The sequence below is a fragment of the Colius striatus genome, chromosome 17, assembly GCF_028858725.1.
Source record: "Colius striatus isolate bColStr4 chromosome 17, bColStr4.1.hap1, whole genome shotgun sequence".
Lineage (NCBI taxonomy): Eukaryota > Metazoa > Chordata > Aves > Coliiformes > Coliidae > Colius > Colius striatus.
Genome location: NC_084775.1, coordinates 5,186,604 through 5,213,407, shown reverse-complemented (window position 1 = coordinate 5,213,407; position 26,804 = coordinate 5,186,604). Strand labels below are relative to the sequence as shown.

The window sequence follows — 26,804 nt, the reverse complement described above, 5'->3', positions numbered from 1 at the left end:
CACTGCCTGTGTGCCAGCCTGTGCCTGTTCCCCCTTGTCCTTTCTCTGGCCACCACACAACAAACACTGGCCCCAGGTCCCCCCTCCCAGCCTTCTCTTCTTCAGGCTGAGCAGCCCCAGGTCCCCCAGCCTTTCCTCCTCACACAGACATTCCATCCCCTGATCATCTTGGTAGCCTTGCACTGACCTCTCTCCAGCAATCCCTTGTCTCTCTTGAACTGGGGAGCCCAGAACTGGAGCCCAAAACTGGATGCAATATTCCACTTTGGTCCTCTCTGCATTAAGTAAATGGTCATGAGCAAGTTACTAAGGAGAATTTTGCCATCAGGATTGGGGGAGGAAGTAACCAAAGCAAAGTCCCTTCTGTTCAAATACAACACAGGACCTTATTGATCTCTAGTGATTGCAGAGGGGCAGACTCCAAAACACAAGATCCTACACATTGAGAGAGCACAAATGCATAGAAAAGGAGAATGGTGATGGAAGGTTTAAAGCCAGTGGAGAGGCAGGGAAAAGTCACAGCCTGTGCTGGGTAACGTGAAAGCAGCTGCACAACTGTACCACAAACGAAGACATAGAAACTAGGAGGGGAGGAAAATCACAAAGAGAAATATCAGCAGAGGCAAAGGTGCTCTAAACAACTTGAGAAATGAAAAGACATGTGAAGTGGTGCCAGCCTGCAGGGAATCCAGCGCTGAATGCTGGTCCATAACACCACGGGGAAGCTCGAGAAATGCTGTGTGTCTTCTGGATGTGATGAAAAGCCAGGTGACCTGGTCATCCTATGATCTGCTCTTCCATTCCAGCAGTAAATAAAGTACAAACTAAGCAGCTGGTTCTAAAGCTTGGCATTTAAAAATCACCAGAGGACTTCTTGTTGTTCCTTGAGGCTCCAGCTGTAGCAATCTGAATATTGCTGTGATAGTGACTTCCTTGTAGCCTGGAAAGACATTTTTCACCTGGCAGGAGGTTGCAGGCCAGTCAGCCAAATGAGGTTTCCAGGCACAGTAATGGGAAACCAACAGTAGCTCTTCCAAAACCTGAATCTAAGGGACAGTTTTGCATGTCAGTCAGTGTGGATGAGTGAAAAAGTGAGTGTCATAGGAACTTGAAGTCGTGCTTTGGTTTCCTTTGTGAGGTTGCAAGGTAAGCTGACAGTGTTTGGAGGAGATGTTGTTTTGGCACCCATGTGGAAATGGGACAGTCCAGGGAAAAGCTGTGTGGCCAATGGCTCTACAAACTGGCTGATGGACAGGTCTCAAATCCAACTGTTTTTGGGACTAGTTAGTGAATGGGGACGTTGTTAGCAGAGACTGTCCCAGAGGTTACAGCCTCTGCAATGTTTCTCTCTGATCTGGAAGGGAAAAAAATAGAAGCAAATTCTGATCAGATGAGGAGATGCCATAGGTTGAGGGTGTAGTAAGAGTGAGGAGGGGAGCTTAGTAATTAGAACTGCTCAGCAGGATGGATGCAGGCAAGCCGTGTGCATATTGCTGTGACCAGGGGTGGAGTGGGCTGCAGGATGTGTTTCTAGTACCCTTACTCCAGCTTCTCTGAGACCCAGGAGGGCCTTCAGTGACTGAGGACCACTGGAATTGTATCTGTGGGTTGAAGCTGGGGGAGTTTAGACAAGGAATAAGGCACGTATTTGTAGTGTGGTTAATGTTTGGAATCACTTGGCGAGAGCTGGAGAGGGTTCTGCAGTGCTGGAAGGCTTTTGAAGTCAAGATTGTCTTGTTTTCCTGAAGATCTGGTTCTGAGTGAGGACTGTAGGACTTGAAGTAAGGAGCAGTTGAGGGAAAGCCCTCTGGCAGCTGGTTTGCAGGTGTTAGACTAACAGTTTAACTCTTTCCTTCCTCTCCAGCCCCTACATGTAACCTCTTTGGTTCCTGCCAGCAGTGATTTCCACCAAATGTACAGAAGCCCTTTTTATCTTAGTGGAGAGCAGTCACACAGCACTGGAGGCTGAGGTTTTCCTCCTTCCTGTTTGTGCATCTTCCTCTGAAGTTGGTGGCTTTTTTCTCCTGGCTGAGGCACAATGAGGAGGCAGAGGAGTGTTTCAGAAGGATAGGTGCACTAGAGTCTTGTACTAACACAACACAGTCACGTTCCTCTCACTACTGTATCATTACAAATAACTTCCCTTGGTGGCAGCCTGTCATGGTAAGATGTTAAAGGTTTGACATGCTATTGTTATTTAACTTGCTTTATCTCATTTTCTCACTATCCCTCTCTCATTAGGGCAGAAAGGTCAGTATGGCACCCACCTTATTACTGCCTTCTCCCTTCTAGTCCTGCTGCGGTGCTGGGTTGCCACTTGGGAGGTTTGCTGCCAAAACTAATACTGGTTTCTCATATATTCCTCTCTGCTTCCCACTGCTGACTTTGTAACCTCCCCAGAGAGCTGCTGGTGGCTGGAACTGGCAGTTGAGCCTGGCAGCACGTTGCTTTTTGTTAAAAAGGCCAGATTGCAGCTTAATCAAACATCTTTCCAAACTGCAGCAGGAAAATCCAAAGGCTCTGCTTTGGAGAATTGAAATGAGGAACATGCTCCTAAAATGCTGACATTGTGTTTTTACAGACACTGAAGCAGATCTTTAACATGTTAAAACCATGAGGCATCAGTTTCCCTTTTTGGAACAAAAAGAGGAAATCCCTTCATGTAACAGGATGAGTTAAAGAAATGCTGTATGTGAGGGATTCCATCTCTTTCCCTTTCTGTTACTTCCTCACAAGTGATGAATTATGAACGTGTGTGTTTCATGTCTGGCCTCTCACGAGTCACAGCCTCAGGCACAGCTTGTCTCTTTGGTTGTTTGGTTTCAGCAAAGAACTTCATTATTTCCAATTGGGTTTTTTTCCATTCAGAATTAGTTGGTTTGCAGAGTGCCTCAGTGGCTCAGATAGTTAACTCCAGTTACAGGATCATTTTACTCCTGTGCCTGTAAAGCCTTTGTTGCTGTGATATGATCAAACTGACAAGATTCTAGAGCATGTTAGTTGCTAGAAGGACGAGTGATGTGAAGTTAAGTGGAGATCATCCTTCTGTGGTGGCTTTAACTTCTTTTTGTGGCATGGAGGTTCATTTGTTAAGATCAGAAATAAAGGATATGAAACTGACAGCAAGTTGGCTTTAATACACAAGTGGGATTCTTAATTATATTTTCCTAGCACAACTTCTCCTTTCCTGTGAGTTTTACTGGTAAGAAATGCTTTGGATTTGACTTTGCAGCCACATTAAGAAGCAGGCACTCCTGTGTTACGTGGTCTGAGACGGTAGGAATGCCTGCTTCCAACTCTCCTTAGGGTGTTTTGTGGACTTTCTCTGCAGGAGGGTTTATTCCCACCCCTGGCAGAAAGCAGCTTTGTGGAATAGGGCTTAGGCATGTTGGTGGTTTGCATGAGCTGCTGGAAGGCGATGCAGCTGAGGAGCAAGAGCTGGCAGGGTAGGTAAGGTTATTCTGGCAGGAGGCAGCTCTGTGAATCAAGGGGCAATCCTCCTCTGTTTCACTGTTGCCTGCTTGGAGGGCTTTGGAGCTGTGAGAGCTGGTGTTAGTGAGCTGTGGGGGGCTTTTAGGTGTCAGGGTGAAGCAGCTTCTCTGAGGGTGACAAAACATCCATCAGTTGGTCTTCAGCCACTGAACCTAAATATGGATCCCAGACATCCCAAAGGGAAGGGGTCTGTCTCTCTGCCTCTTACTGCTACACAGCCAGGAGTAAAAACTGTCCAGCAATCAAACAGTTTCTGGCCAACACCTCCCATGTAGCATTGCAAGAGAAATAAAAAATCAAGTGCCAGAGTTTCTCAGTGTTGAGATGAAAGGAGAGCACGTGTCCAGAAGGGACAAGGCAGTGAACTGCACAGATGGGGCTCTCCAGCCAGACAAGGAAAGTTACCCTCATCCTTATTTTCTTGGAATCCTTTTATCATTGTTTTTTTGTTCTTCTTCTTCCTTACAAATGTCTCTTTTTGTCTCCAGCTGGCTGGTGCAGGAAGTAAATGTCCAAGTGACCTGTCACAGCTCCTGCCCTGTTTTGAACGGTTAGCAAGCAGCAGAGCAAACGATGGACTGAGCCCTGGCTCTGACCTGCTCAGAGCAAGAGCTAGTTGGAGGCACAGCTTCTGCTGGAGCAAAACAATTTCCTACCACACTTTAGCTCTTCTGTCATTGTGTTTTGCTTGTGCATCAGGGTTTTTCCATGTGTGCAGTGCAGATGTTAGCACGGATACACTGGTTCTCTAATTAAACAGCGCAGGGCTTAAGTTGCCTGCAATAGAAGGAGACAGGCAGCACAACTGGTAAGAGGCAATAACATCTAAAAAATGGTTTACCATGCTGAAGGACATCTGCTCATCCCTTGGGTGTGTTCAGCTCCCTGTAGTGTAGGGGCTGAGAGGGTGAAGTGAGCTCCTCTTGATGCTTTAAGAGCCCCCTGCATCCTGGCAGTATGGCCAGGCCGCCCTCAGTCACCTCGTACCAACAAAAACCTTTTCTGTATTAAATAGGAAGCTGGAGTGACTGTGTTTCTTGAGCTTCACAGCAAGTGAGTGCTGTGAGAATATCGTAAGACAAAGAGCCCTTAGGCCTTTGCATATGTTTCTGCTGTGCCTTGGTCTCTAAGGAAGAGCATGACTGGGTTATGCCGACTGGAGATGTTCAGAAGGATATTATTTCTCTTGCAACAGAAGGGCTTGGCACTGCACTCTGCTGGAGGGGCCTTGTTTTTCCTAGGCAACAAACTGATAGTAAATTGCTTTGACTTCCTCACAGCTGTTAAATTCCTTCCCGTAACATCCCCTGAAAACAGGAGGGGTGCTGGGATATTTGGGGCTGCAGAGATGAGTCCTGCGATGCTCCTGCTGGCACGGTGCTGAACTGGCAGCCAGGCACTGAAAGCAGCGATTTCACTCTCTGTCTCTCTCACCTCTGAGATGTGTGGCCAAGTGCCAAACCAGCTGTGCTTTCCAGGCAACTTCCAGCTTTTTGTCTCCCGGGTAGGTGAGTCTGGCCTTGAGGAGACAAATGCACACATGTTTAGGCCTCAGCACTTGAAAAGAAAAGGAGCAGTTTCTTACCAACTGCATTGGAGTGGGCAGAGAAGATAAGTCCCCTGGAAATGCAGCTACATGGCATGTTAACACCATGAAGGGAAAATGCCTTTTTGACACTTCAGGATCCTCCTGTTTCCTGGCCAGAGCTGCTTCTGGGCTTTGCCTGGATTCTGTTGTAGCACTGCTAAAATCTTGGCTTTGGGACTGAAGGTGCCCACAAAGCCTATGCTGGGGAAGGGGAGCCATCTACTTTGTTTCCTTGTTTTTTCTGTTGTGTGGAGCTGCGTTTTCTGTAGTGGGCACTCCCTGCAGTTCAGCTGATTAGGGCTTTTGAGGGGAGAGAGAAGTGCTTCTGGTTGGTTTTGACAAGCAACTGCCATTGTCCTTCTGCAGCTTCATTCATCCTCCCTGCAGCCTCAGGAAGCAGAGTCACAGAGGCAGCCAGCAGCTTTAGCCGGGATGGGGATCCTGCACTGGGATGGGTCTTGTATGAGAGGTCAGGAGATCGAGGAACCCCATGAGCAGCTGTGATGTTCCTGGGATCTGCCTTCCATGGGCACAGGTTCAGTGTTGCTGGGTGCCTGGTTACATTCCTTTTAGACATGAGCATGAGCTCTGTGACTATCTGAGTTTGGGTAATTAGTTACCAATACAGTCAAGATGGAAAGCAGATAAGGATCAGAGGTGGTGTGGCAGTGAAGAATGCAGCAAAGCCTGAAAAGCAATGGCTCCAGGGAAATGGTGCAGCAGTCCTTGTGATGAGGGATTCACAGACTGCTTCCTGCCCTTTTCCCTGCCTGCAAAGGGCTTGGAGCCTGCCAGTGAGCCCCTGGTGCTGCTGAGTTCAGGTTGCATGTCTGTGTGGCCTCTTGCAGCAAACTTGCAAAGTGTTTCCTTAGCTCCAGGATGTCACATTTAGCTTGGCTAGTCCATGTCCAGCCCCAGTAGAAAAAGACACTGCTCCCATGAAAAAACATAGTGGGCAAGTGTTCCCTAACAGAGTTCCCACCACTTTCCAGAAAAGAAATAATGACTGTTAGGTTGGGGGTCAATGCCAGACAGCACTTCTTCCAAACAAGGTTGCAAGAAGGAAAGAAAAGACAAAGTTGGTACCAGAATAAATTGAATTAAGAAGGAATCTGATGGTTAACTGTCAATTTGGCCTTCTGTTTACCTGCTTTCCTCCTCTGTGGCCCAGTGGCTGGTGCACTACAGGGTGTTTTATCAGCTGCCATGTTTCCAGTTGTCCCAGTGAGTTACTGGAGCTGCCTGGAGCACGTGCTCTGGACAGCTTGACCTTTCCAGACTGCAGAAGGCAATGCCTTGTTCGCTTTTCACCCTCACTGCTCACTTTGGTGCTCCATCCACTTACAGGAACCTTGTCAGGCAGTGTGAATGAAGATGTGCCCTGTCTCCAAAGTCCTTGGCATTTCTTTTTTTACCCATCAAGAGAAAGATTACTTGCACATGGAACTCATTAGAGGAATAACACAGACGTTGCTGCCTCACATGGACCGCACACATGATCTGTAACAGGATGAATGGCACATTGCACTCAAAGGATATTATTTACTGAATTATGCCACTTGCCCTGGCTTCCACACAGCTTGCAGAGTTCTGTCATCTCAGGTACGCTTGCTAAAGCAGCATTGTCTGGACAGGATGGCAACTAACAGCTCCATCAAGACCTTCCTCCAGCTTGTAGGAGAAAGCCCTGGTAACACCAGCGAAGGCACAAGGCTTGGAGTCAGTCGAGGGGCTAATTAGAGGCATCTCAGTTTGTTTCAGTGTAATGCCATAAAAAGTGTGTGCTATCCAGAAAGCAGAACATCTGGCAAACAGGCTAATGAGAGGCAGGCTGGGGGAGCTCTGAGGCAAATGTGAGAGCCACCCTGTAGAGTTTCTGTATAACTTGGAATTTGGAGAGGAATTCACTGGTTTGTTGGATTTTTAACACTATTTATTCAAACAAGTGCAGACCCCCAAAATCAAACCATAAAAGCCCAAAATTACTTCAGTTAGATATAAATTAGCCTGGCTGGGAAGGATGATTTCTCCCTGGCTCCTGTGAATGTTTTCTGTCCCTTATTCCCCTCTCAGCCCTGCCTTTGAGGTCCCCCGTGGCTGCGTGAGCTGCTCCGTTTCTCTCTCTCATCCAACACAGAGCTTTTCCTTCCCTCTAAGCAGAGAATTTGTTTTGCAAAGGGAGAGCTTTAGGCTCAGGAAAGTTTCAGCTCCTTTGCTTTCTTTTTTTGGGGTGTATTTTTTTGTTTGGTTTTGTTTTTTATTGTAATGATGACATATGGAAACTATTTACACAGGAGCATGCTCTGCTGCACTGAATGGAAGCGCTGGAGTCCCGGCAGTATCGTTCCCGATGCCTTGTGTAAGCAGCCAGCTGCTTTTGCTTTTTTTTTCTCCCCCTCTTTTTTTCCCCCCTCCCTCTCTCCCTTTTCAGGGAACGTCTGGGATAAGTTACACGAGTGTGGAAGGAAGCTTTGCCATCTGTGAACAGCTCACTTTGTTTACTTTGTCGTGCCCCACGTACTGTGAACTTCACAAACATCTATTTTGTTTTTTTGCTGGGGGGTGGAAGACTCCTTGCTGTGACTACTCAGCACTTTGACTCCTTTCCCATTAGTTGTTCGTGTTTGCTGGTGAGCAATTCCTGCTCTATGCCAAAATAAGAGAGCGTGGCTCATGAAGCTTTGCTTTAACACCAGCCTTGTGCTTAAATGCTCTTTGTCCCGCAGCTGAGCCTTCCAACAGCTTGCACTTAGAAACACCCTGCCCTGAGAAACACCCTGCCCTGAGACAGCGATAGGGAAACGATTTAAGTGAAGTCTGAGGCACCTTCCTCGGAGGGGAGGGGAGAACACGTTCGGTTGTGCAGAGAGCAGACAAAAACCCGCGCGTGGCTTTCCCTTGAGGGAGCTGCAAAACTTGAGGCTCGGCTTTAGGAGGGGAGAGAGGGGAGGGAGGAGCTTTGGGTCTGCCTTGGCTCCCTGTCCCCAACCCCGAGCACCATGCCGTGCAGAGAGCTGCCTGCCATCTACTTGGAGGATTACGGGAGTCCTGTGGAGAGATCCTCCTATCTCATTGAGCTCCATACTAATGGTAAACGCCGTTGGGTATGTTCTGCAGCGCGAGCGGAGGCTGCATTAGTCTGTGTCATTGTTATCATGGGAGCAGCTGAGGAAATTAGCTAGCTGGAGGGCTGCCAAACAAACAGTCAGAGGGTTGCTTTTCAAATTTATTATTATTTTTATTATTATTTATTACCCAGATGATGCTGTTGCCTCAGGGATGCTAGATCAACCTTCTGGTACCTGATGGGGAAGGAGCTGATCCACAAAATGCAGCTCCCCCACTGGAACACTTCACTAGTACATTTTCTGTTGTCTGTGCCTAGAAAGATGATGTCTGGTTTAGACAGGGGGAAAGCATCTTGGGTTTTAGAGTTATTTTTTGTTTCTGATTTGCATCTTTGAGTGCTGTTGTGTATTTGCAACCTTGATCTCACTGGGACATCTGTTTCAGCTCTGAGTCCTCTGTGTGAGATTATACAATACTTTGGGTAGGAAGGGACCTTTAAACATCATGTAGTCCAGCTCCCCTGCCATGAGCTTGGACATCTTCAGCTAGGTCCCTTCCAAACCCTACCATTCTATGATTCTGTGATAGATCCAGTTGCTCAGAACAACCTGAGAAATGCAGAAACGGAGGACTGGGTCCTGGGATTTTTCTTGGGCTGGATCTTTTCCAAGTGCTGATCCTTTTCAAAGAGGGATTGGTCTTTGTGAAAGAATTACTTCAAGGTTAAAGGTAGTTTTGACACCTTTTGGTAGGGTACAATGTTTGAGTGTTTTGTTTAATGCTACAAAGCTTTGCTGGTTTGAGCACAGTATGTTTTGGATGTTCTTAAATCTTGCATGTACTCTAACACTTCAGTAACGTGGGAATAGTGTAAACAACCTGCTTGATATGTCACTGATCCCCAAAAGAGCTGGTGCAGCCAAGGTGTTGATTCTGTGCTTGTTCAGCATCCCCTGAACTGTGTGAGGTGCATCACACTGGAATTTTCCCTGAATGTTTGCTGTGTTTTGAAGGTGAGTGCCAGCAAGGCCTCAAACTCCAGTTCCAGTTGGCAGCTTCAGAGCTGCTGCTGGTCTGAGCAAGGCAATCTGCAGCCTGCACCCAGCCACCAAGTAAAGAAGGAGCTGTAGGGCTGCCCAGGTAACACTGTGGGTGGCAAATGTTGCTCTGGGCATCTTCAGACAGCAGGTTATGTGTGATAAGAAGCTGCACTCCCTGCTCTGATGTACTTGTGCATCTCAGCAAAACTTGGGGGTATCTGAGAGCTCTGTGACTGTCTGGGGTAATGCTTGAGGTCTCTCAGGCTGGAGGCTATTCTGTGCTTGCCTCCACCATGACCCAGCTTAGTGCCCACGGAGCGACAAGCAGATAGGTTGGGGCTGCAGCCTGGTTTGTCTGGCAGCAGTCTGTTAGGATGGGAATGAAAACTGGAAAATCATAGAATGCTAGGGGTTGGAAGGGACCTTTAGAGCTCATCCAGTCCAACCCCCTGCCAAAGCAGGTCCCACCTAGATCAGGACACACAGGAACGTGTCCAGGTGGGTTTTGAAGACCTCCTGAGGAGGAGCCCCCACACCCTCCCTGGGCAGCCTGGGCCAGGGCTCCCTCACCTCACAATGAAATGCTTTTTCCTTATGTTTCAAAGGAACTGTTTGTGTTCCAGCTTCATCCCATCACTCCTTGTCCTGTCACTAGATACAACAGAAGGAAGTGCTGCCCCAGCCTCCTGACAGCCACCAGTGAGATATTTGTATATATTAAAATACTTGTCTTCTGGGCAGTAAAGATCTCCAGCAGTGAGTCCTGGTTCTGATGAAGATGTACTCTTTCAACTCTGTTAAGTGTTAAATGCAAAAGGGTTTTTGCTCTCAGGCTGCAGTTAGAGGGAGTCAGTCTCTCTGAAACACATAGACACTGAAAGCTTCGTAAAAAAATAACACTGGAGAGCTTCTTAGAGCTCAATAGTGTGAAGCTTCTGATTTCTGCATATTGCTGTCATCTTTTAGTTAAAAGGCAAAGAAGCCCAGAAGGATGGCAGCCAGTTCTGTGGATAAACAAAATCTCTCTCATCCAGTTGTTTTCAAGAGCTGTGCTCATTCAAGGTGTAAAAGGGTGTGGGGAAAGAATCCGGCTCATGCAAACATCCATCCAGATTTTGAGTGCTGTGTTAAGGGGATGGGAGATGCCAGGAAGAGGTTTAAATGCTGCAGGATTCTCATCAATCTGAGTATACAATTGGGAAAGTCTTCACAAATGCCAGATAACTGTTACCTTAATTTGGTCTGAGGGCAGAAGAGGCACTGTGGCTCTGCACTGGTGAAGAGGTCTCTGCCTCCCTCAGGAGCACACAGCACCATTTCTCTCACTGGGTACAGTTCTTGCTGGGGACTCTTCCCCACTCCTGAGGGTGTTCTGGAAAGACTGACTTGGTAATGTGATGAGGATTCTTTTGTCATAGCAAAGAGATGCAGCAAGTCTTCAGCATGCTGTCATGAGAGGAAAAGAACCTCTTAATTTTTCCCGCTCTCAGTTCACTTCTGATAAGACAGAGAGAACAAGCTACAGCATCACAGCTTCTGTGCTTGTAAAAAGGGGGAAATCAGCACTTTTACACTGGGAAGATCAATTTTACAAGTACCCTCTTTGTGGACATAAGGCACTGGAGGAGGGAAGTCTACTGAGAGCAAGAACAATGCTGTGGTTTGGGCAATGGTTGAACCTCTGGAGAACTGAGTACGTGGCCAGCTCCACCTCAGGTTTCATGCATGGTCCTGAGCAGGTCTCTGCTCAGTGTTCTGTGTCAAAGGTGCCAGATCAAAATCCCAGTCCCAAAAGATGAAACCAAGTGTCATTCCCTTTTTGAATGATGATTGTCTTCATGCATGTTTTCCATCTGTCTGACTGCACTGAGGCTGCAGCATGTCAAAAATGGCAGATACTGTGGAGGTCACCTGTGTGCCCTGTGTGGCTGGTCCTGGGAAGGGCACTGTGTGTGGAGCTGGGCTTGGGAGTTGGTTTTGCAATAGAATTGTTTGGGTTTTTACATGAAATCTTCAGTTCTGAACCCTGGTGCCAGTGCTCAGTGAGGGATTGTTTTACAGTTTTTTGCTGGTAAGAAAGACACGCTCTTAGAAGCTTCAAAATCTATCTGTGGGGTATGAAGAGAAAATTCATCTTGCTGGTTGGGTGTTGTTACTTCTCTGCATCAAAAAGAGTGTTGCAAAGATCCATTGTTTAATGACTCTGGAAAGATATGAACAAATGAGGTTTCTACTAAAAATACTGCCTGCTGCTCTTAGTGTACTGTATAGCATCTATACCCTGTCTGGTTTCCCTTGTCTATGGTAGTCTTGGTCTCTGTTTTTCCATGGTCTCTCCCCCTATTCAGTGTGAAAAGGTAGAGTTGCTTGAGGAAGCCCACTCCTGTTTGAGTTTGAGAGTGTGTGTCTTAAAAGCTCCTGCATGGGAAGAGTCTATTTGCCTTATGTACAAGCTGCCACTTTCCTGGGTGCTCTACCACCTCTTGATGCTTGTCTCTCTCTTCATAGAGCCTGACTTGTTTGTGTGCCTCCTGATCAATCTCAATTCACTTAATTGTAAATCAATTCCTCTCTTCTTGTGCTGCTGCAGATGGAGGGAGCTATGACGTTGTTAACGATGCATCCAGCCCTGCTGCAGGGGACTGCTGCTCCCAGCAAAGCTCTGCCCGTCACAACTGGGAAATGAACTACCAAGAAGCAGCCATCTACCTCCAGGTGAGCCCTGCTCTTTGGTGTCCTGGGGGAAAATACAATAGTTCTCAACTGTTAGAAACAAAGAACTCCTGTTTTGAGGTTAAAAATGGGGTGCTTTGAAAAGGAATCTGCTTGAAGAGTGGGGTGATGCTGGGAGTGCCTTCAGATCTCAGGGTGACAGACTGGTGGGGGCTGGAAGGGCCCTGCAGAGCTGCTCCAGCCCAACCCCTGCTAAAGCAGGTTCCCTTCCATCAGGGGGCACAGAAATGTGTCCAGGTGGGGTTGGAAACCTCCCAAGAAGGAGCCTCCACACCCTCCCTGGGCAGCCTGGGCCAGGGCTCCCTCACCTCAGCACCAAAGGGATTTCTCCTCCTGTGCCAGTGGCACTGCCTGTGTGCCAGCCTGTGCCTGTTCCCCCTTGTCCTGTCACCACACAACAAACACTGGCCCCATCCTTCTCAAAGGTCAGAGATGCTGTTAAGGTCACTGACCATCTGGTGTGATAAATTAGCTACCAAACCTGAACTTCTACCAGTGTTGCCCAGTCTGAAATGGTTGTTGCTGGTTCCCTACTGTCCTTCCTTCCTTCTTCTCTTTGTTCCTTGTCAAAGGCTCTGCATTGCAACTTGAGATGCTTTGCACCCAGGTTTTCTGCTTAAACCACTTCAAGGTGACTGAAACCATTGTTTCGTCCCTGCTCCTACCCCCCAGGACTGAGATGTATTGTTTCTCTGAGATGCTAAAAGCTGTTGGGCTCACTCCTTGGTAATACTTCAGCTTCATCATAGGCTAGAGCAGCCCTGACAGTACCACGGTAGCTCCCTCCAGTCCCTCCCGGCCTTTTGTTTAAACTCATGCTTATTGGAGCTGCTCTGCCAAGGGTCATTGAGTTGCTGCAGCCTCTGATGGTAATGCACACAGCAGGCTTGGCCCTTCAGATGCAGATTATTGTTGCTGCTGCCTTGACCAATGGTGATGATGGCAATGTCCTTGAAACAGAGTTGACATAACTCCAAGAGCACGCCGATTGTCTGTGTGCAGCGGTAACTGCAGGCAGAGTGTTTGAATAACAAGACTTTGCTGCCCAGCAATGTTTGGAATTTCTTTGGCTACCAAGAGACAGAATTTAGACTGTTTTTCATTCTGCAAGTGTGTTTCATCAAGCATGAATAAGGATGTCCTGCTGATGTAAGCTAGCACTCTCTTGGAGTGGGGAAGCTTGCAATTTCTGGAGCCCACTGCTGGGTTTTGTCCTGCTCTCAGTCTGGCTGGCTGACTCAGCAGTGCTTGCTCCTTCTCCAACAGGATGGGAGCTTGCCAGTGACAAACACTGGAATGAGAAACTGCAAACTCTTCTGAATTAGTCTCCAGAATGCTTCACTTCTTAAAGGAGACCCTGCTTCCTGACCTGCTTATCCATTTGCAATCACAGTTATTCTCCCTTGGCAGAAACAGTTTACTGTCCTTTCAGTAATTGCTCACCTGGAAAGATGTTAATGAAATACAAACAAAACACCAAACCCCAATTTCTTATCCATCCATGTGTCCCAGCTAGAGACAAACCATCTCTCATGACAGTTTCCAAAAGGCAGCAAATTTCCTGTGAGTGACAAAGGCTCCCTTTGCTTAAACCTTTGACTCAAGAAAGAGAAGAAGCTGTTGTGTGCTTTTGCATGACAAACCTCAAAGTTCTCTCCAAACTAAGTTTTGTCCTAGAGGTAAAAATGGTAAGGATGTAGCTGTTTAAAAATCAGTCCTAGGCAAACTGTTAAGATGGAGAATCTGACCTTTTAATGTTAATTAAGCTTTCTAGTTAAGAGGGAATGACAAATCAGCATGGAGACTTGTTAATTTTTCATGGAGTCTGTGTTGCCACGTTCCTGAAGCAGAAAACACGGCGTGTGCTCCAATGTTTTCTCCCAGACATTTTGCAAGGCCAAGATAAGGAGGAGCAACTGTCAGCCAGGTGCCCCGGAGCTTATCTGTGTGTTTTCATGTTCTATCCTGGAGAAGTTTAATCAAATCAGGCTGTAAACATGTAGAAGTGGTTGCAAGTAGATGAAGTGCTGTGTTTATGTGGGGATGTTGACTAAAGTTTTTCTTTGCCTCCCTTTGGAAACCCTTTCAGCACTCTTCCTCATTTAGAGAAGGCTGGAAGGTTTCTGAAGCAGGAGTTTGTGGGTATTAATGAGTTTGATGACTGAAATATGCTTATGAACAGAGGGGGATGTCCTGTGTGTGGAGAGTTCAATAAACAGATCAATGTCAGGCTGTAAAGTGGGAACAGTCTGTTGGGAATTGTATCTAATCCTTATAAAACTCTGTGTTCTTCACATGGAAAGCTCTGCTTTAGTACAGGAGTGACTAATGCTCTTCTCTTCTTCATTCCTGTTGCCCTAGGAAGGAGAAAATAATGATAAATTCTTCACTCACCCCAAAAATGCCAAAGCACTTGCTGCTTACCTCTTTGCACACAACCACCTTTTCTACCTGATGGAGCTGAGCACAGCGCTGCTTCTGCTGTTGCTGTCTCTCTGCGAGGCACCAGCTGTTCCTATGCTCCGTCTTGGCATCTTTGTAAGTACTTTGAGGCAAAATGAAGAAGTTTGCCTGCCTTTTAGGGGTGGGTAAGAGGAAAAAGAAGGGTAACCTTAGAGGAAGAAGATGGCAGTAGTAGGAAAAAGCCACTTGGCTTGTTCTGTAAATTGGTTGGCAGCAGCAATGTCAACCAGCAAAACATCCCTTTTTCATCTGGTGTGCAAAGACTGTGATGAAAGTGACACTTCTTTTGTGTTATCCATTTGTGCTGATCTAAAGTTTTGTGAGTTAGAAAACTGTGTGGGTTTTGCTTTTTCTTGAGGTAACTCAAGAATCTCTGACAGTGTATTGACAGAGTGGTGTTAAAGTCATTGTCAGCACCACCACTGATTCCTCAGACACAGACAGATCTCAGCCTGGTGGGACAAGTTGTTAAACCTTCTCCTGTCCTCTCCTCTCAGTGTTGTGAGGACTCTTTATTCTGTGCTTGTGTTTGAGTGACTTGAAGTTTTATGTCTGACCTTCACAAGCTGCAGGTTGAGAGAAAAGATGCACAAACTGGTGTGTGCTGCTGTCAGGTCCCACTGTCAGACACAGTGCTGGGAGCTGCTGTTGCTGCTGGGAGAATCTACAGCTGCTTTTGGAGCTGTTAATGGCACCCTAGGACTGTGCCAGGGGTGTCATAGAGTCGTGACAGCCTTGGGGTTCAGTGTTCCTCCAGATGAGTCAGGGCTGCACAACTCAGTTTGGTTTTTAAGCTGTGACTAAAGCTGGGGGTGTAAGACAACACTATTGTTGTCTTTGTGGTGCATATCTTCTGACAGAGAAGGATTCCACCAGCACTGCCAAAACCATAGAATCAGCTTGATGAGGACCTGTCTGTGGCTATCCAGAATGTTTATTTCAAGAGAAAACCCTCCTCTGTGAATTGTCTCTGCCCAGAAAAAAGCCCATTGCAGTCTCAAACTTTACAAAAGGGTTTTGCTCAAGTTGCTGGTGTCTTGCCCTTTTGTTTCAAATGTATCAATACATTCTTTTGATGTGTTATTCGAGTCTAAAAGGGATGTGGCTTTCCAGGAAGTTCTGGGCTGATGCTGAACAGAGGAAGGGTCTTATGGGCTTTAATAAAAGCCCAAAGCAATAAGTATAAAATCTTTGAGAAACTGAATGCTGTGCCACCTTAGGTTTTCCTGCACATCACAGAGCTGTGCTCAGGCTGTTGGCAGACCCACTTTGCTTCTTGAAAAATAGAAAGGGCAGAAGTGTGGCCCCTGTTGTGCTGCTGTTTGTAACCAGAAGCACTGGTTTAAGCTTTGCTGTGTTGTAACAGGTCCACGCCACCCTGGAGCTGTTTGCGTTAATTGTGGTGGTCTTTGAACTCTCCATGAAGATGAGGTGGCTGGGCTTCCAAACCTTTATCAGGCACAAAAGGACTATGGTGAAGGTAAGTTGTCTGTCTGATTGTCAGTATTTCTCCTTCAGTATCTTTGGGAACTGAAGAATGGGGTTAAATACTGGCCTGCAGTGCAGCAGGGATGAGTTGGCCATGAGTCCCAGCTGCCAAATGATGCACGTCAGATCTCCAAGCTCTGAGACACCTCCCATCCGTAAAGCCTCCAAATAAATGGGTGCTCAGGGAGAGCTTTGCCTTTCCCAGAAGGAGACTGCAGCTGTGCCTCTCACAAAACCTTTTGTTTGCAGACTTGTGTGCTGTTTGTGCAGTTCATCGAGGCCATCGTGGTGCTGGTGCGCCAGACCTCCCACGTCCGGATAACCAGAGCCCTGCGCTGCATCTTCCTGGTGGACTGTCGGTACTGTGGTGCCGTCAGGAGGTGAGTGGGGCTGGCTGGGGCTTCTGCTAGCATGCCTGGGACTGGCCTGGAGGAAAAGCACTCTGATCCTGCAGGCAGCTCAGGAAAATAAGTGTCTTTCATGGGCATTTTGGATCTCAGATATCTTTTGTAGTTGCGACTGAAGTGTCCTTAGTGTGTTGCCTATGAGGGATGTTTCCTAGGTAGTAGGTTTGGATGTGCTCACACTACAGTGGCAGGACAAGGGGTAAGGGGTACAACCTGGCACACAGGCAGTGCCCCTGGCACAGGAGGAGAAACTCCTTTGGTGCTGAGGTGAGGGAGCCCTGGCCCAGGCTGCCCAGGGAGGATGTGGAGGCTCCTTCTTGGGAGGTTTCCAAACCCACCTGGATACATTCCTGTGCCCCCTGATGGAGAGGAACCTGCTTTAGCAGGGAGTTGGGCTGGATGAGCTCTGCAGGGCCCTTCCAACCCCCACCAGTCTGGGGTTTTCATGATTCCAGCCCAGACAGCAATGCAGCCCCACACAGCCACTCACCCACTGCCCATCACCACAGTTCCTGTGGGATGGGGAAGGGAAAGGATAAATAAATAAATAAAACTGATCAGTAAGAAGAATAAAGAATGGTAATAATCAAGAGAAACAAAACCCAAGGAAAGCCAAGTTCTGCCCAGTGCATTTGCTCCTCGTCCACTGACAGATGCCTGAGCAGCAATCCTCCTCCCCAGGCCAACCTCCCCAGTTTCTGTACTGGGCATGATATCCTATGGGATGGTGTAGCCCTTTGGCTAGTTGAGGTCAGCTGTCCTGGCCATGCTCCCTCCCAGCTTCTTGTGCCCACACCAGCCTCCCCTCACCCCCAGCCCACTCAGTGCTGGTGCAGTGAACAGCAGAAAGGGCCTGGATGCTGTGCAGCACTGCTCAGCAATAACCACTTCAATGTAAACCCAAATACAACCCTGTAGCAGCTACTAGGAAGAAAATTGACTCTATCCCAACTGAAACCTAGACAGTGATACACAGTTCTTGCCTGTACCTTCCTCAGCTCTATAAACTACCTCAGAAAGCACAACAGATGAGTGTGACTGTATTGTTTCTGTCTCCTAAGTTTGCCTGTAAGCTGCACAATGAATCACTGAGCTAATCTTTAGTCTGGAGAAGGAAACATTTGTGACATCAGTATTCTTTGCAGTACCTGAGGGCTGACTGCAAAGGACAGATAGGTAGCTTGGAAACTAGCTTAATTTACCTAGCTTTCTACTTACAGTCCTTGGAGGGAGTAGGAAGAAAGTCCTCAAGTGTGGTGTGTTGTTGGGGATATTTTTCCCTTCCAACCTGGGAGAGAAAACATGTGAGTTGTAGTTTATTACTTTATTTTAGTTTATTACTCATAGAATCATTTGAGTTGGAAAAGACCTTTAAGATCATCAAGTCCAAACACAGTCACTGCCACCACTAAAGTCCCTCAGTGGTTTTCTTGCTGTGTTTCAGGAATCTCCGGCAGATCTTCCAATCCCTTCCACCATTTATTGACATTCTTCTCCTCCTGCTTTTCTTCATGGTGATTTTTGCCATCCTGGGTGAGTTGTATTTATGGAAGGTGAAGTGATGCTCTTAACTAGTTCCTATCCAAAAGCGACACAAACAGCTTGGATGAATGTAGAGCTGATCACATTCAGAGTCCTGCCAGGGTATTGCATTCATCCCATTCCATCCACAGTCCCCTGGAAGGCAGAATTAAAACCAAAACATCTAGAAGCTGGGTGTTTGATTTGGAGGTAAAGGTCCTTTTGACCTTTTCTAGAGGGTAGTCTGTGGGGGAGGTGGTTTCCAAGTTCTGTGTCCATCAACTCAGTTGCTCAGTGCTGTAAGTTTAGCCTCCATTCCCAGGAGTGCCTATGCCTGTAGTGTGCCTGCTGCAGTCCTGTACTCAAACCATTCCTAGAAAGTTTGTTTTCCAAAACAATCAGTCAAATACCAGTGACATGTGTTGGCAAACCTGTATGGAGAGGGCCTTGCAGGTACTCTCCTCTTCGTGGTGTCAGAGGGGCCTTACTCTTAATGTGACCCTCTCTTTGGGGACAGACTGACCATTGCTTGATTTTAAACAGACTGGTTTTGTTCTTTCTCCCTTTCTGTTCTCCTCCTCTACCTTCTCTGCTGCTTCTGTAGGATTTTACCTGTTTTCTCCCAACCACTCAGACCCGGTGAGTATCACTGACCCTTTCACCTGAAGCTGGAGTCCCATTCCGACATTAAGAATCAAACATTACTGTGCAGACAGAGCTGTGGTGGCCTGGGAGGCCAGATGCTAGCTGGCCAGAGTCTGCTTGGCAGTGTTACCCAGGTTTATACCCTGCTGGGAAGGAAGATGTGTAGAGAACTTCCCTTTTGGACATCCTGTCTTTGAGGAACACTCATTAGTTGTTCTTGGTGTCTGAATTCAGCCAGAAACACCTGCCCTTGTCCCCAGGGGAGGAAATTCTCTAGGTGAAAGCTCAACTGCCTCAGACTGTGGCTGTCAGAGTCTAGCAGCCACAAGTTCCTGTTGCTCCAGACATAGCCTGCTGGGATTAACTGCTAAAAAAAATGTGTAGATGAGCTTTGAATCATTTTAACTCTTCACTTGCCATCTCAATGAGGGGGCCTCACTGGAAGACCAGCCCAATTCACGATAGATACCAAAGGAGTAGGAACTGGAGGTTTGGGTTTAACAGTAGAAGGCCCATGTGAAGCTAAAAGAGACCTGTGTAGAAGTGCCCCTTTCCTAGGGAAGGCATCAGGGAAGCTCAGGTGTGCAGTCAAGTGGGTGGGTGGGTTGGTGGGTGGGTGGGTTTTTGAATGAAGCTTCACTATGAATTCTACCTGCATTTTCTCATGGGAGTGTTTTCTTTCAGTACTTCAATACCTTAGAGAACAGCCTTGTGAACCTCTTTGTGCTTTTGACCACTTCAAAGTAAGTTCATGTTTGCCTTGCTCTGTCTCCAAATGTGATCCTTTTCCTCTGTTTGAGAGAGGGACTTCCTGGGTCAGCCCTGCATGGGAAGAAGTGGTATTTCGTTTTGGTTTAGGACACTGTGACCTCAGATGCAGAGTTACCTCCAAGTGACTCAGATCACTTCCTCCCTGTGAGGGCACTAAGGGGGGAAACGCCTTTATTAGGCCTTGGTCCAAGAAGGAAAAGTTTCTATTTGTGCTCCTTTGTCAGCCAACAGTTTGCTGTTGTGAAGTAACTTCCCATTCCTCTGCTTTCACTCACCTATCTGTTGGGACAGGGGGATAACAGCAGTGGGTAAATATTGATTTGCTGTCAGGGAGAGCTCTGAGGATTAGGAAATTAGCAGAGGATGGAATAAATCTCAGCTTGTGACACACTGAGGCCACATTGCTGTCATTGCTAAGGGTCAAAGCTCAACCCTCAGCCACATTACAAACTCCCCTTTGCCCATTGGGGTTTCAGGGATGTGCAAGGAATGTGCTTCTCTTATTCATTTTCACTGTGCCTCCGTGTCCTTACTGTTCCTTGCTAGGTGCAAACCTCTGTGTCCTGAGGAACCACTTTGCAGAAACGTGCAGGTCTTTGAGTGTGACTTTACACTCTCTTTCCTCTGTAGCAGGAAGTGCAGCATGAGCTGTTTGGTGCTGTAACTTGTGTCTTTTGTGGCTGCAGTTTCCCTGATGTGATGATGCCATCTTATGCCCGGAACCCCTGGTCCTGTGTCTTCTTCATAGTGTATCTCTCCATCGAGCTGTACTTCATCATGAACTTGGTGAGTCCCCTGATGAAGCACTTGATTTCTCTCTGCCTGGTTTTGGAGTTCATTGCTCAGCAGAGTCTTCCCCATTCCCAAGAGTGCTCTGTAATAATCTGAGGCCCTTTGGCAGAATAGTTCCAGGAATGGCAGCTTTGCTGTGCATAGGAGTCTTTTAATGTTTAACCACAAGGAGATGAACTAAATCACAGGACATTGAATGATATGAGTATCTTTCAGCTCCTTTCACATTAATACCATGCTTGGAGTGACATACACAGTTGCAGGAAATTTATTGTCCTTATCTGTCTTAATTACTTATCTTTAAATGGCATTTTATTATCTGGGCTTGCCTGAAATACTTTGTAAATCAGTTTGAAGGGAATGGAATTACTGAGTATGGCAGGACTTGAAGAGTGCTGACAACTGCAGTGTGAGAGTGTAGTTGCTGTGCTGGCTCTGCTTCTGGCAGCATCTAGGGCAGGGCCAAGACCAGCCCAGGTGAGGATGTGGGCAGTGGAAAAGAGGTTGTGTGAAAGGAGTTGAGGAATTCTGCAGCCCAAAGGTGAGCAATTTGATGCTTGTAGTGGGCTTGGTCCTAGCTGGAGGGTTAGTTTTGACATGTGTTTGCCAAAGCTCCCATGGAGAGGTGAGCCCAAAAATCAGCCTTTCAAAGCCTACTTTCCAGGAAGAGATCAGGGCATTCTAATAAACCTTTTGATACTGTTTTCTAACTCTTAAAACCTCTGTCAGGAGGCCAGAAACATCTGGACCTCTTCCAAAAAGCAGATCAGTGTGTGTGCATTGTGCTTGATCATCCTTTTGTGGGATCCCTTATGGCCAACGGCCCCTCGCTGCCCCCATTCTGCCTCAGCCAGTGCAGCACTTGGTAATTTCCTCCTCCCAGAAGCACCCAGCTCAGGGATCTGGAGAGGATAAAGATCTCTCCTCTCTTCTCTCTGCAGCTTCTCGCTGTGGTGTTTGACACCTTCAACGACATTGAGAAGAGGAAGTTTAAGTCCTTGCTGCTGCACAAGCGCACGGCCATCCAGCACGCCTTCCGCCTGCTGATCACCAAGCAGGTACAGGGCCCTGCAGCAGCCCAGGCTGGGGTGGGAGGGCAGGTCAGCACTGCTGGAGGAGCACCAGGGGTCTGGAATGTTTGACAGGCGTGTTCCAGAAGATTCATGTTCTAAAAAGGATGATTCATGTCTGTTGACTGTAATTGTCCTCAGCGAAGGCTACTGCTCCTTCATTTGTGTAACTTGTTTCTATCTGAAGAAAACAACAGTCTGAATTTCACCCCCATGGGAGGTTATGGAAGTGTCTTGGTGAGTGAAGCTTGTTCTGGAGAGAATGCAGTCATTGATTTCTCTCTGATTCAGTGTGGGTCACTTGAGGACTTACTTCTCGAGCGCCAGGACTTAGAGGGGGGATGGGGTGTACACATGAGACAGGTACAGCACAGTTACATGAGGAAGTGATGCAGAAACAAAACTCTTTATAGGGACAGAGCACTTGGGGAGAGGGTTGATTTCTTGCTTAACTTGTGGAGCAGGAAGAGAAATAAGGCCCCAAAATAACTACTTGTAGTAGATGAGTTCCTGCATGTTTATTATGGGAGCAGGTCCTCAGGAATAGCTGCTAGTCTCACATTTAGAAGTGCCAGTAATGGGATCTGTTAGACTGTCTACTGATTTCCCAAGAAGAACAGTTGAACTCCATTGCTTGGGGTGTCTGGTTGGACAATTTTCCAATGATAGGGCAGCAGGGAACAGCTCTGCATTTGCTGGAGAGACCGACTGCCAGGAGAGTTCTGATCTCTGTGCTCTGGGATAAGCTCAGGACGTTAAAGTAATAGCTTAGGGTGCTTTGGGGGCTTAGTTCTAATGGCATCTTAGAGTAGTGTAGAAATCCTGCTTAAGACAAATCCAGAGTGAGAGTTAACTGCTCTAGCCTCTGTGCTTCTGCCTGATGTCGCTGCTTCTGACAGCATTCCCTTGTTTCTAGAGGCCGTCTGGAATTTCCTTCAAGCACTTTGAAGGGCTGTTGCGGTTTTACAAGCCTCGGATGGGGACCAGAGAGCGATATCTCACTTTCAAAGCACTGAATCAAAGCAATACTCCTTTAGTCAGGTAGGATGCTCTTCCTTGCTGCACCCAGAGCAGGGAAGTCGCTTGGCTCCCTGAAGCCAGGCTGTACTTCAGGCAGATTGGCTGGGTGTTGCAGCAGGAAACTCCTCCGGGGTAGAGTTCTGTGATGGGAAGGGGTTGTGTGCCTGTGAGGGAGCTGCTCGGAGGGGTGGCTGCTCTGAGGAAAAGTTTTCCTGCCGAGGTGCTGGAGTTCCTGCGTGCCCTCTTGTGGATACAGCGCTGGCAGCCAGCAGGCAGCCTCTGCCTCTCTCTCCCACTTCCCCTGCCACAACACAGGAGCTGAGCAGCATTAGGACCTGCGAGGTGTGTTTCTTCACACACTGCAGCCTCACAGCTTAACAAGTTGGGGGGTTGTTGTTGTGGGGTTTTTTTCCAGCAGCTGGCTGTGTCCCCCAGGGTTTTGTTAATTAAAATCTGGTTCTGCTGGTGCTTTCAGGACTGCCATCCTCTGTGTTATGAGGCAGAGAATTACCATGCTGGTGGGTGGGTGCAGCCTAACTCCAGCCAGCATGGAAGTAGAGGGAATTAGAGCAGGAAACCTTCTCTTCCTTTTCCTTTGTTCTGGCCACAGACAGGCTCAGAATGAGCCTCCCATGAAACTGCTGCCAATGCTTCTCCTTAAAGTCAAGTGCCACAGAGAGGTATTGAAAATAGCATAGGGAGAAAGACTGACTTCTTAAATTTAGGCACCTAATGACACCAGTAAGAGTCTGAGAAGTTCAGCAATCTCACTTTCAGACACCTAAAAGCTGTTACAGGCCTGACCTTGAGCACCTAGACAGGCACTCATGTTTTATGTGTTTCTTTGCTTTCACATCCTTTGTTCAAACTTCATTGTTACCTTGAAAAGAAAATGGGCAAAGATATTAGAAGAGGCCTGTGCAAGTAACTAAGACAGTCCAAGGCTTCTTCATGAAGAATAGTACAATCTCCATCCCTTGCAGGTTGCTATCTAAGCCTCAAGTTTTCCCTCTCAGTTTAGTAGAGTCAGAGTTTTCTCAAAGGGCTGCACTGTTACAGAAAAAAGAGAGGCCTTGCCCCCTGTCCTGACTTATTGTCAGTCAGTTACCTTTGGCCAGACTGGGAAGAGGTCAGTGTTGAGTTCTATCAACTGTGGTCACAGTTCTAATAAGGAGTTAATAACTTCCAGGGACTCTGCTGATGCTGCCTGACAAGGACAATTAAGGATCTAATCAACTCCAAGGCTCTGATCAGATGCTTCTTTCTGTTTTGCAGTCTAAAGGATTTTTACAATTTTTATGAAGTTGTTGGCTTAAAATGGAAGGTGAGTGTTTACTGGGGGACAAAGAGGGGCAGTGTGTGTGGGAGGGAGAGCAAAGGAGGCCAGTCATTAAAGAGAAGGTGGGGAAGAACCAAAGGCAATCAAAAAGATGCAAGTGCTCGGGATAAGGCAGCTCTCCACAGCTGCACGTGTTTGCTGTGGCTGCGGCCCTGGGTGCCTGTGAGAGGGTGGCTGCAGCCCTGGGTGTATGTGAGGGTGGCAGCAGCCCTGGGTGCCTGTGAGGGTGGCTGCAGCCCTGGGTGTATGTGAGGGTGGCTGCAGCCCTCGGTGCCTGTGAGAGGGTGGCTGCAGCCCTCGGTGCCTGTGAGGGTGGCTGCAGCCCTGGGTGCCTGTGAGGGTGGCAGCAGCCCTGGGTGTGGGTGATGGTGGCTGTTGTGCTTTCAGGCGAAGCGGAATCGCGAGCACTGGTTCGATGACCTCCCACGGACAGCATTCCTGATTTTTAAAGGTAACAGGCTGTGTTTTCATGGCAGCATGTGCTCAGCTAACAGGAAGGGCATTTCTTTACAAAGAAGGGACTCTCTCATACGTTCCTGGTCAACAGCTGAGGGAAGGCCTACTAACAACTCTGTGTATTCACAGTCTCTAAGGAAGATTTCTGTCGTGCTCTGACCCAAACCCCGGCTTCCTTAAAGTGAGAGACTTCTTGGCAGAGGCTCTGTAGTGAAGCAGACCCTGAGGTCATGGAGGGCTGGATTCCTTTTTCAGCACAGAGGTTAGGTGGGGATCTAAGATTGCTGAATCTGGTAGAGTTTCTGGAGTTCTCTCCATATCCCAGGTGGCAACTGACAAAGTGGCTGCAGAGTGGGATTTGTGTTCCTGCAAAAGCTGCCAGGCTTCCTGGGCCTACCATGCTGCAGCACTGGCACAGGTCAAGTGCCAGCTGCCAGGGAAGGAGGTCTGAAATACATTTGGGTGTAATCTCCCATGTCCCAAGTTTCCTGACTGAGTGTAGCCATTCAGAAATAAGAACTTACTTGTGATTGTTTTTCAGTGTTGTATGCAGTGGGAAACAGTTAACACCATCTTGATCCAAACACACAGCTGCCAGTCCAGCATATCTCTGCTGATGCAATCCACCTCCCTTGACAGCAGATGTGTTATTCCAAACACAGGCAGTGTTTAAGAAGCTGCATTTACCTCTGAGTTAGTACATAGAGGGGAAAAAAAGAGGCATTTTGGGGGTTAAGGGTAGTGTGTGCATTGCTGCTAATAGCTGTAGGATAGTGAGTGCATCTGCTAATCTGTTCAGCTCTGTGCTGAGGAGAAATGTTTCTAAGGAGAAGACAGAAGGATCTGTGTGTGAGGTATGGAGGATTGCATAAACATTTGCTTTGTCATGCTTTTCTTCACACAGGCATCAACATCCTTGTGAAGTCCCGTGTGTTCCAGTACACCATGTGTAAGTAGGAGTCACAGAGCCGCTGAATCATTTTGGTTGGAAAAGACCTTTAAGATTGAGTCCAACCACTGACCCAACAGGAAAAGACAGAACAATCATTGAACAAAAACATGTTGGATGTGAAGTAGTTCTGTAGTAGGTGGAGTAGTTCTGAACTGTCAGCAGTGACTGCAAATCAGAAGCAGAACTTCTTCAGAAGAAAACAAATCTCACAGGGGTGAGAGGGAGTATCTTTAAGGAAAAACAATGTAGATCCCTTCTGCCTGACTTGGTGAATTATTTGGGTGATTCTTCATGGTCCTTTATTCCTAAGATTAAGGAGTCCTTTGTCTAATATCCAAGATATGTACAGAATAAACAGAGCAGTCGTGTTAAAACAAGCAGCAACAGATGAGCAATGCTGCCTCAATCCCCTGGGTCTGCCAGCCATCAACAGGATGCAGCGAGGTGGGGCCTGATCTTTGCCTTGAGCCAAGAACCACAGACAGATTCTGGAGTCTGGGCAGAGGGAGGAAACTGCAACTACATACCTGTACCAGCCACTGCTACAGCCTGGGCTCTGGTTTCTGGAGAGGCTCATTGGGTCACAACTTCCTAATGCCCTTATGGGTCTGATTCTGTAGAAGTCAGCTTGTGGCAGCTGAGGGAGTTGGTGGTTTAACCTTCACGAGCCTTGAGGTTTGTGTCTTGCAGCTGAAGGATGCTGGGTAAGGAACTGCCTTGCCAGTCAGCCACCACTTTCTGTTTGCATCCTCGTTGCTGAGGGGATTGCTTGGCAACTCTGCTGCCTGCCAGAATGAACCTGTACTCCCCTTCTCTAGAGGAGAAAGAGTGCTTATCCCTGGTGCTCCATGCTGTGGTCTAAAAAATCTGCTCCTGCTCAGTAGTTTGGGCTTTTTTTCAACGTTGGAGAAGTTTTTTGTCAATTGTGCTGCTAAAGAGAGTGGGGTGGAGTGAGGAGATCTGAGGGAGAAGGAGTCATCCTGCACCTTCACTTCTCAGAATTTGGGGAGCAGCAATAGACTGGGGGCTTTGTCGTGCACTATCTGGGGTTTGGTGGTTCTTGAGATCTTGTCCTAGAACTAGGAGAAAGCTGAAATCTGCAGGTAATAACATGGCAGAATGTAAGGTAACTATGAGTCAAAATGACTGAATGTGATTCAAACCCTTGTTTTGCTTTGAGTTTTGTTTCCTTCTGAAGATCAAGGTACTGCATCTGCTAAAAGCCTGGGAAAAGTCAGGGTAGAAATCTCTCCCAAGTCAGGAGTTCAGTTTGTTAATTGAATTGGAAACAATGGCCCTGCCACTTTTCCTGTTGTTGTTTGGATATCCTCTGCTCCAGGAGTGGCTTTGCTATGGGTTTTCAATTTGTTTTCCAGATACTGTTGTGGCTGTGAATGGAATTTGGATTCTTGTTGAAACCTTCATGCTGCAAGGTAGGAAACATGGCAGCTTGTTCCTGGACTACAATGCTGGGGGACTGAAAAAAGGGGAAGGCTAGAAAAAGTTCTTCTTGTGTCTTACAGGAGGGAATTTCTTCTCCAGAAACGTCCCCTGGAGCTACATAGTCTTCCTCACAAGTAAGCTGATGTCTCCTGTGTGAGCTGTGCCATTTCAAAAGGAGCTGGGAGGGGAATAGACAGCTCTGTTCCCAAAAGACTGTTCAGTTTGAAGTTAACCATAGCCACAGGTGTACAGACTCCATCTAGAGCAATGCTGTGCCTGGCAGGGACTGCCAGCATCCACACAGACCCATGTGGGCACTGCTGCACTGTTACACAGCTCCCTGCACCACAGCAGGCCAGGGACCCTCTTACCTCCCCTGCAACTCTCTGCACAAGCTGCTCTATTACTCCTAAAGCTGGCTTCAGCCCTGGAAGCAGAACAGCCTTGTTTGTTGGGCACAGCATGCAAAGTGATAAGCTCCTCGAGTTGTGATGGCTCTGTGTGGAGCTGCTCGT

At 47.5% G+C, this 26,804-nt stretch overlaps 1 protein-coding gene across 4 annotated transcripts in view; it reads left to right on the top strand.

The window, feature by feature from the left end:
• The window catches only part of TPCN1 (two pore segment channel 1), a 50,310-nt gene that overhangs the window by 10,244 nt on the left and 13,262 nt on the right, over positions 1-26,804 (top strand). For all 4 annotated transcript variants that reach the window (XR_009819909.1, XM_062009968.1, XM_062009969.1 and 1 more), the window contains exons 2-16: positions 11,780-11,904; positions 14,284-14,460; positions 15,752-15,865; positions 16,123-16,253; positions 17,725-17,813; positions 18,406-18,440; positions 19,131-19,189; positions 19,904-20,003; positions 20,951-21,067; positions 21,996-22,120; positions 23,375-23,423; positions 23,826-23,889; positions 24,799-24,843; positions 26,223-26,279; positions 26,370-26,423. Coding sequence is in view for 3 of the 4 variants with exons in the window: in XM_062009968.1 (XP_061865952.1) it covers positions 11,780-11,904; positions 14,284-14,460; positions 15,752-15,865; positions 16,123-16,253; positions 17,725-17,813; positions 18,406-18,440; positions 19,131-19,189; positions 19,904-20,003; positions 20,951-21,067; positions 21,996-22,120; positions 23,375-23,423; positions 23,826-23,889; positions 24,799-24,843; positions 26,223-26,279; positions 26,370-26,423 (1,341 nt within the window). In the remaining variant the exon portion in view is untranslated. The remainder of the gene's footprint in view (positions 1-11,779; positions 11,905-14,283; positions 14,461-15,751; positions 15,866-16,122; positions 16,254-17,724; positions 17,814-18,405; positions 18,441-19,130; positions 19,190-19,903; positions 20,004-20,950; positions 21,068-21,995; positions 22,121-23,374; positions 23,424-23,825; positions 23,890-24,798; positions 24,844-26,222; positions 26,280-26,369; positions 26,424-26,804) is intronic.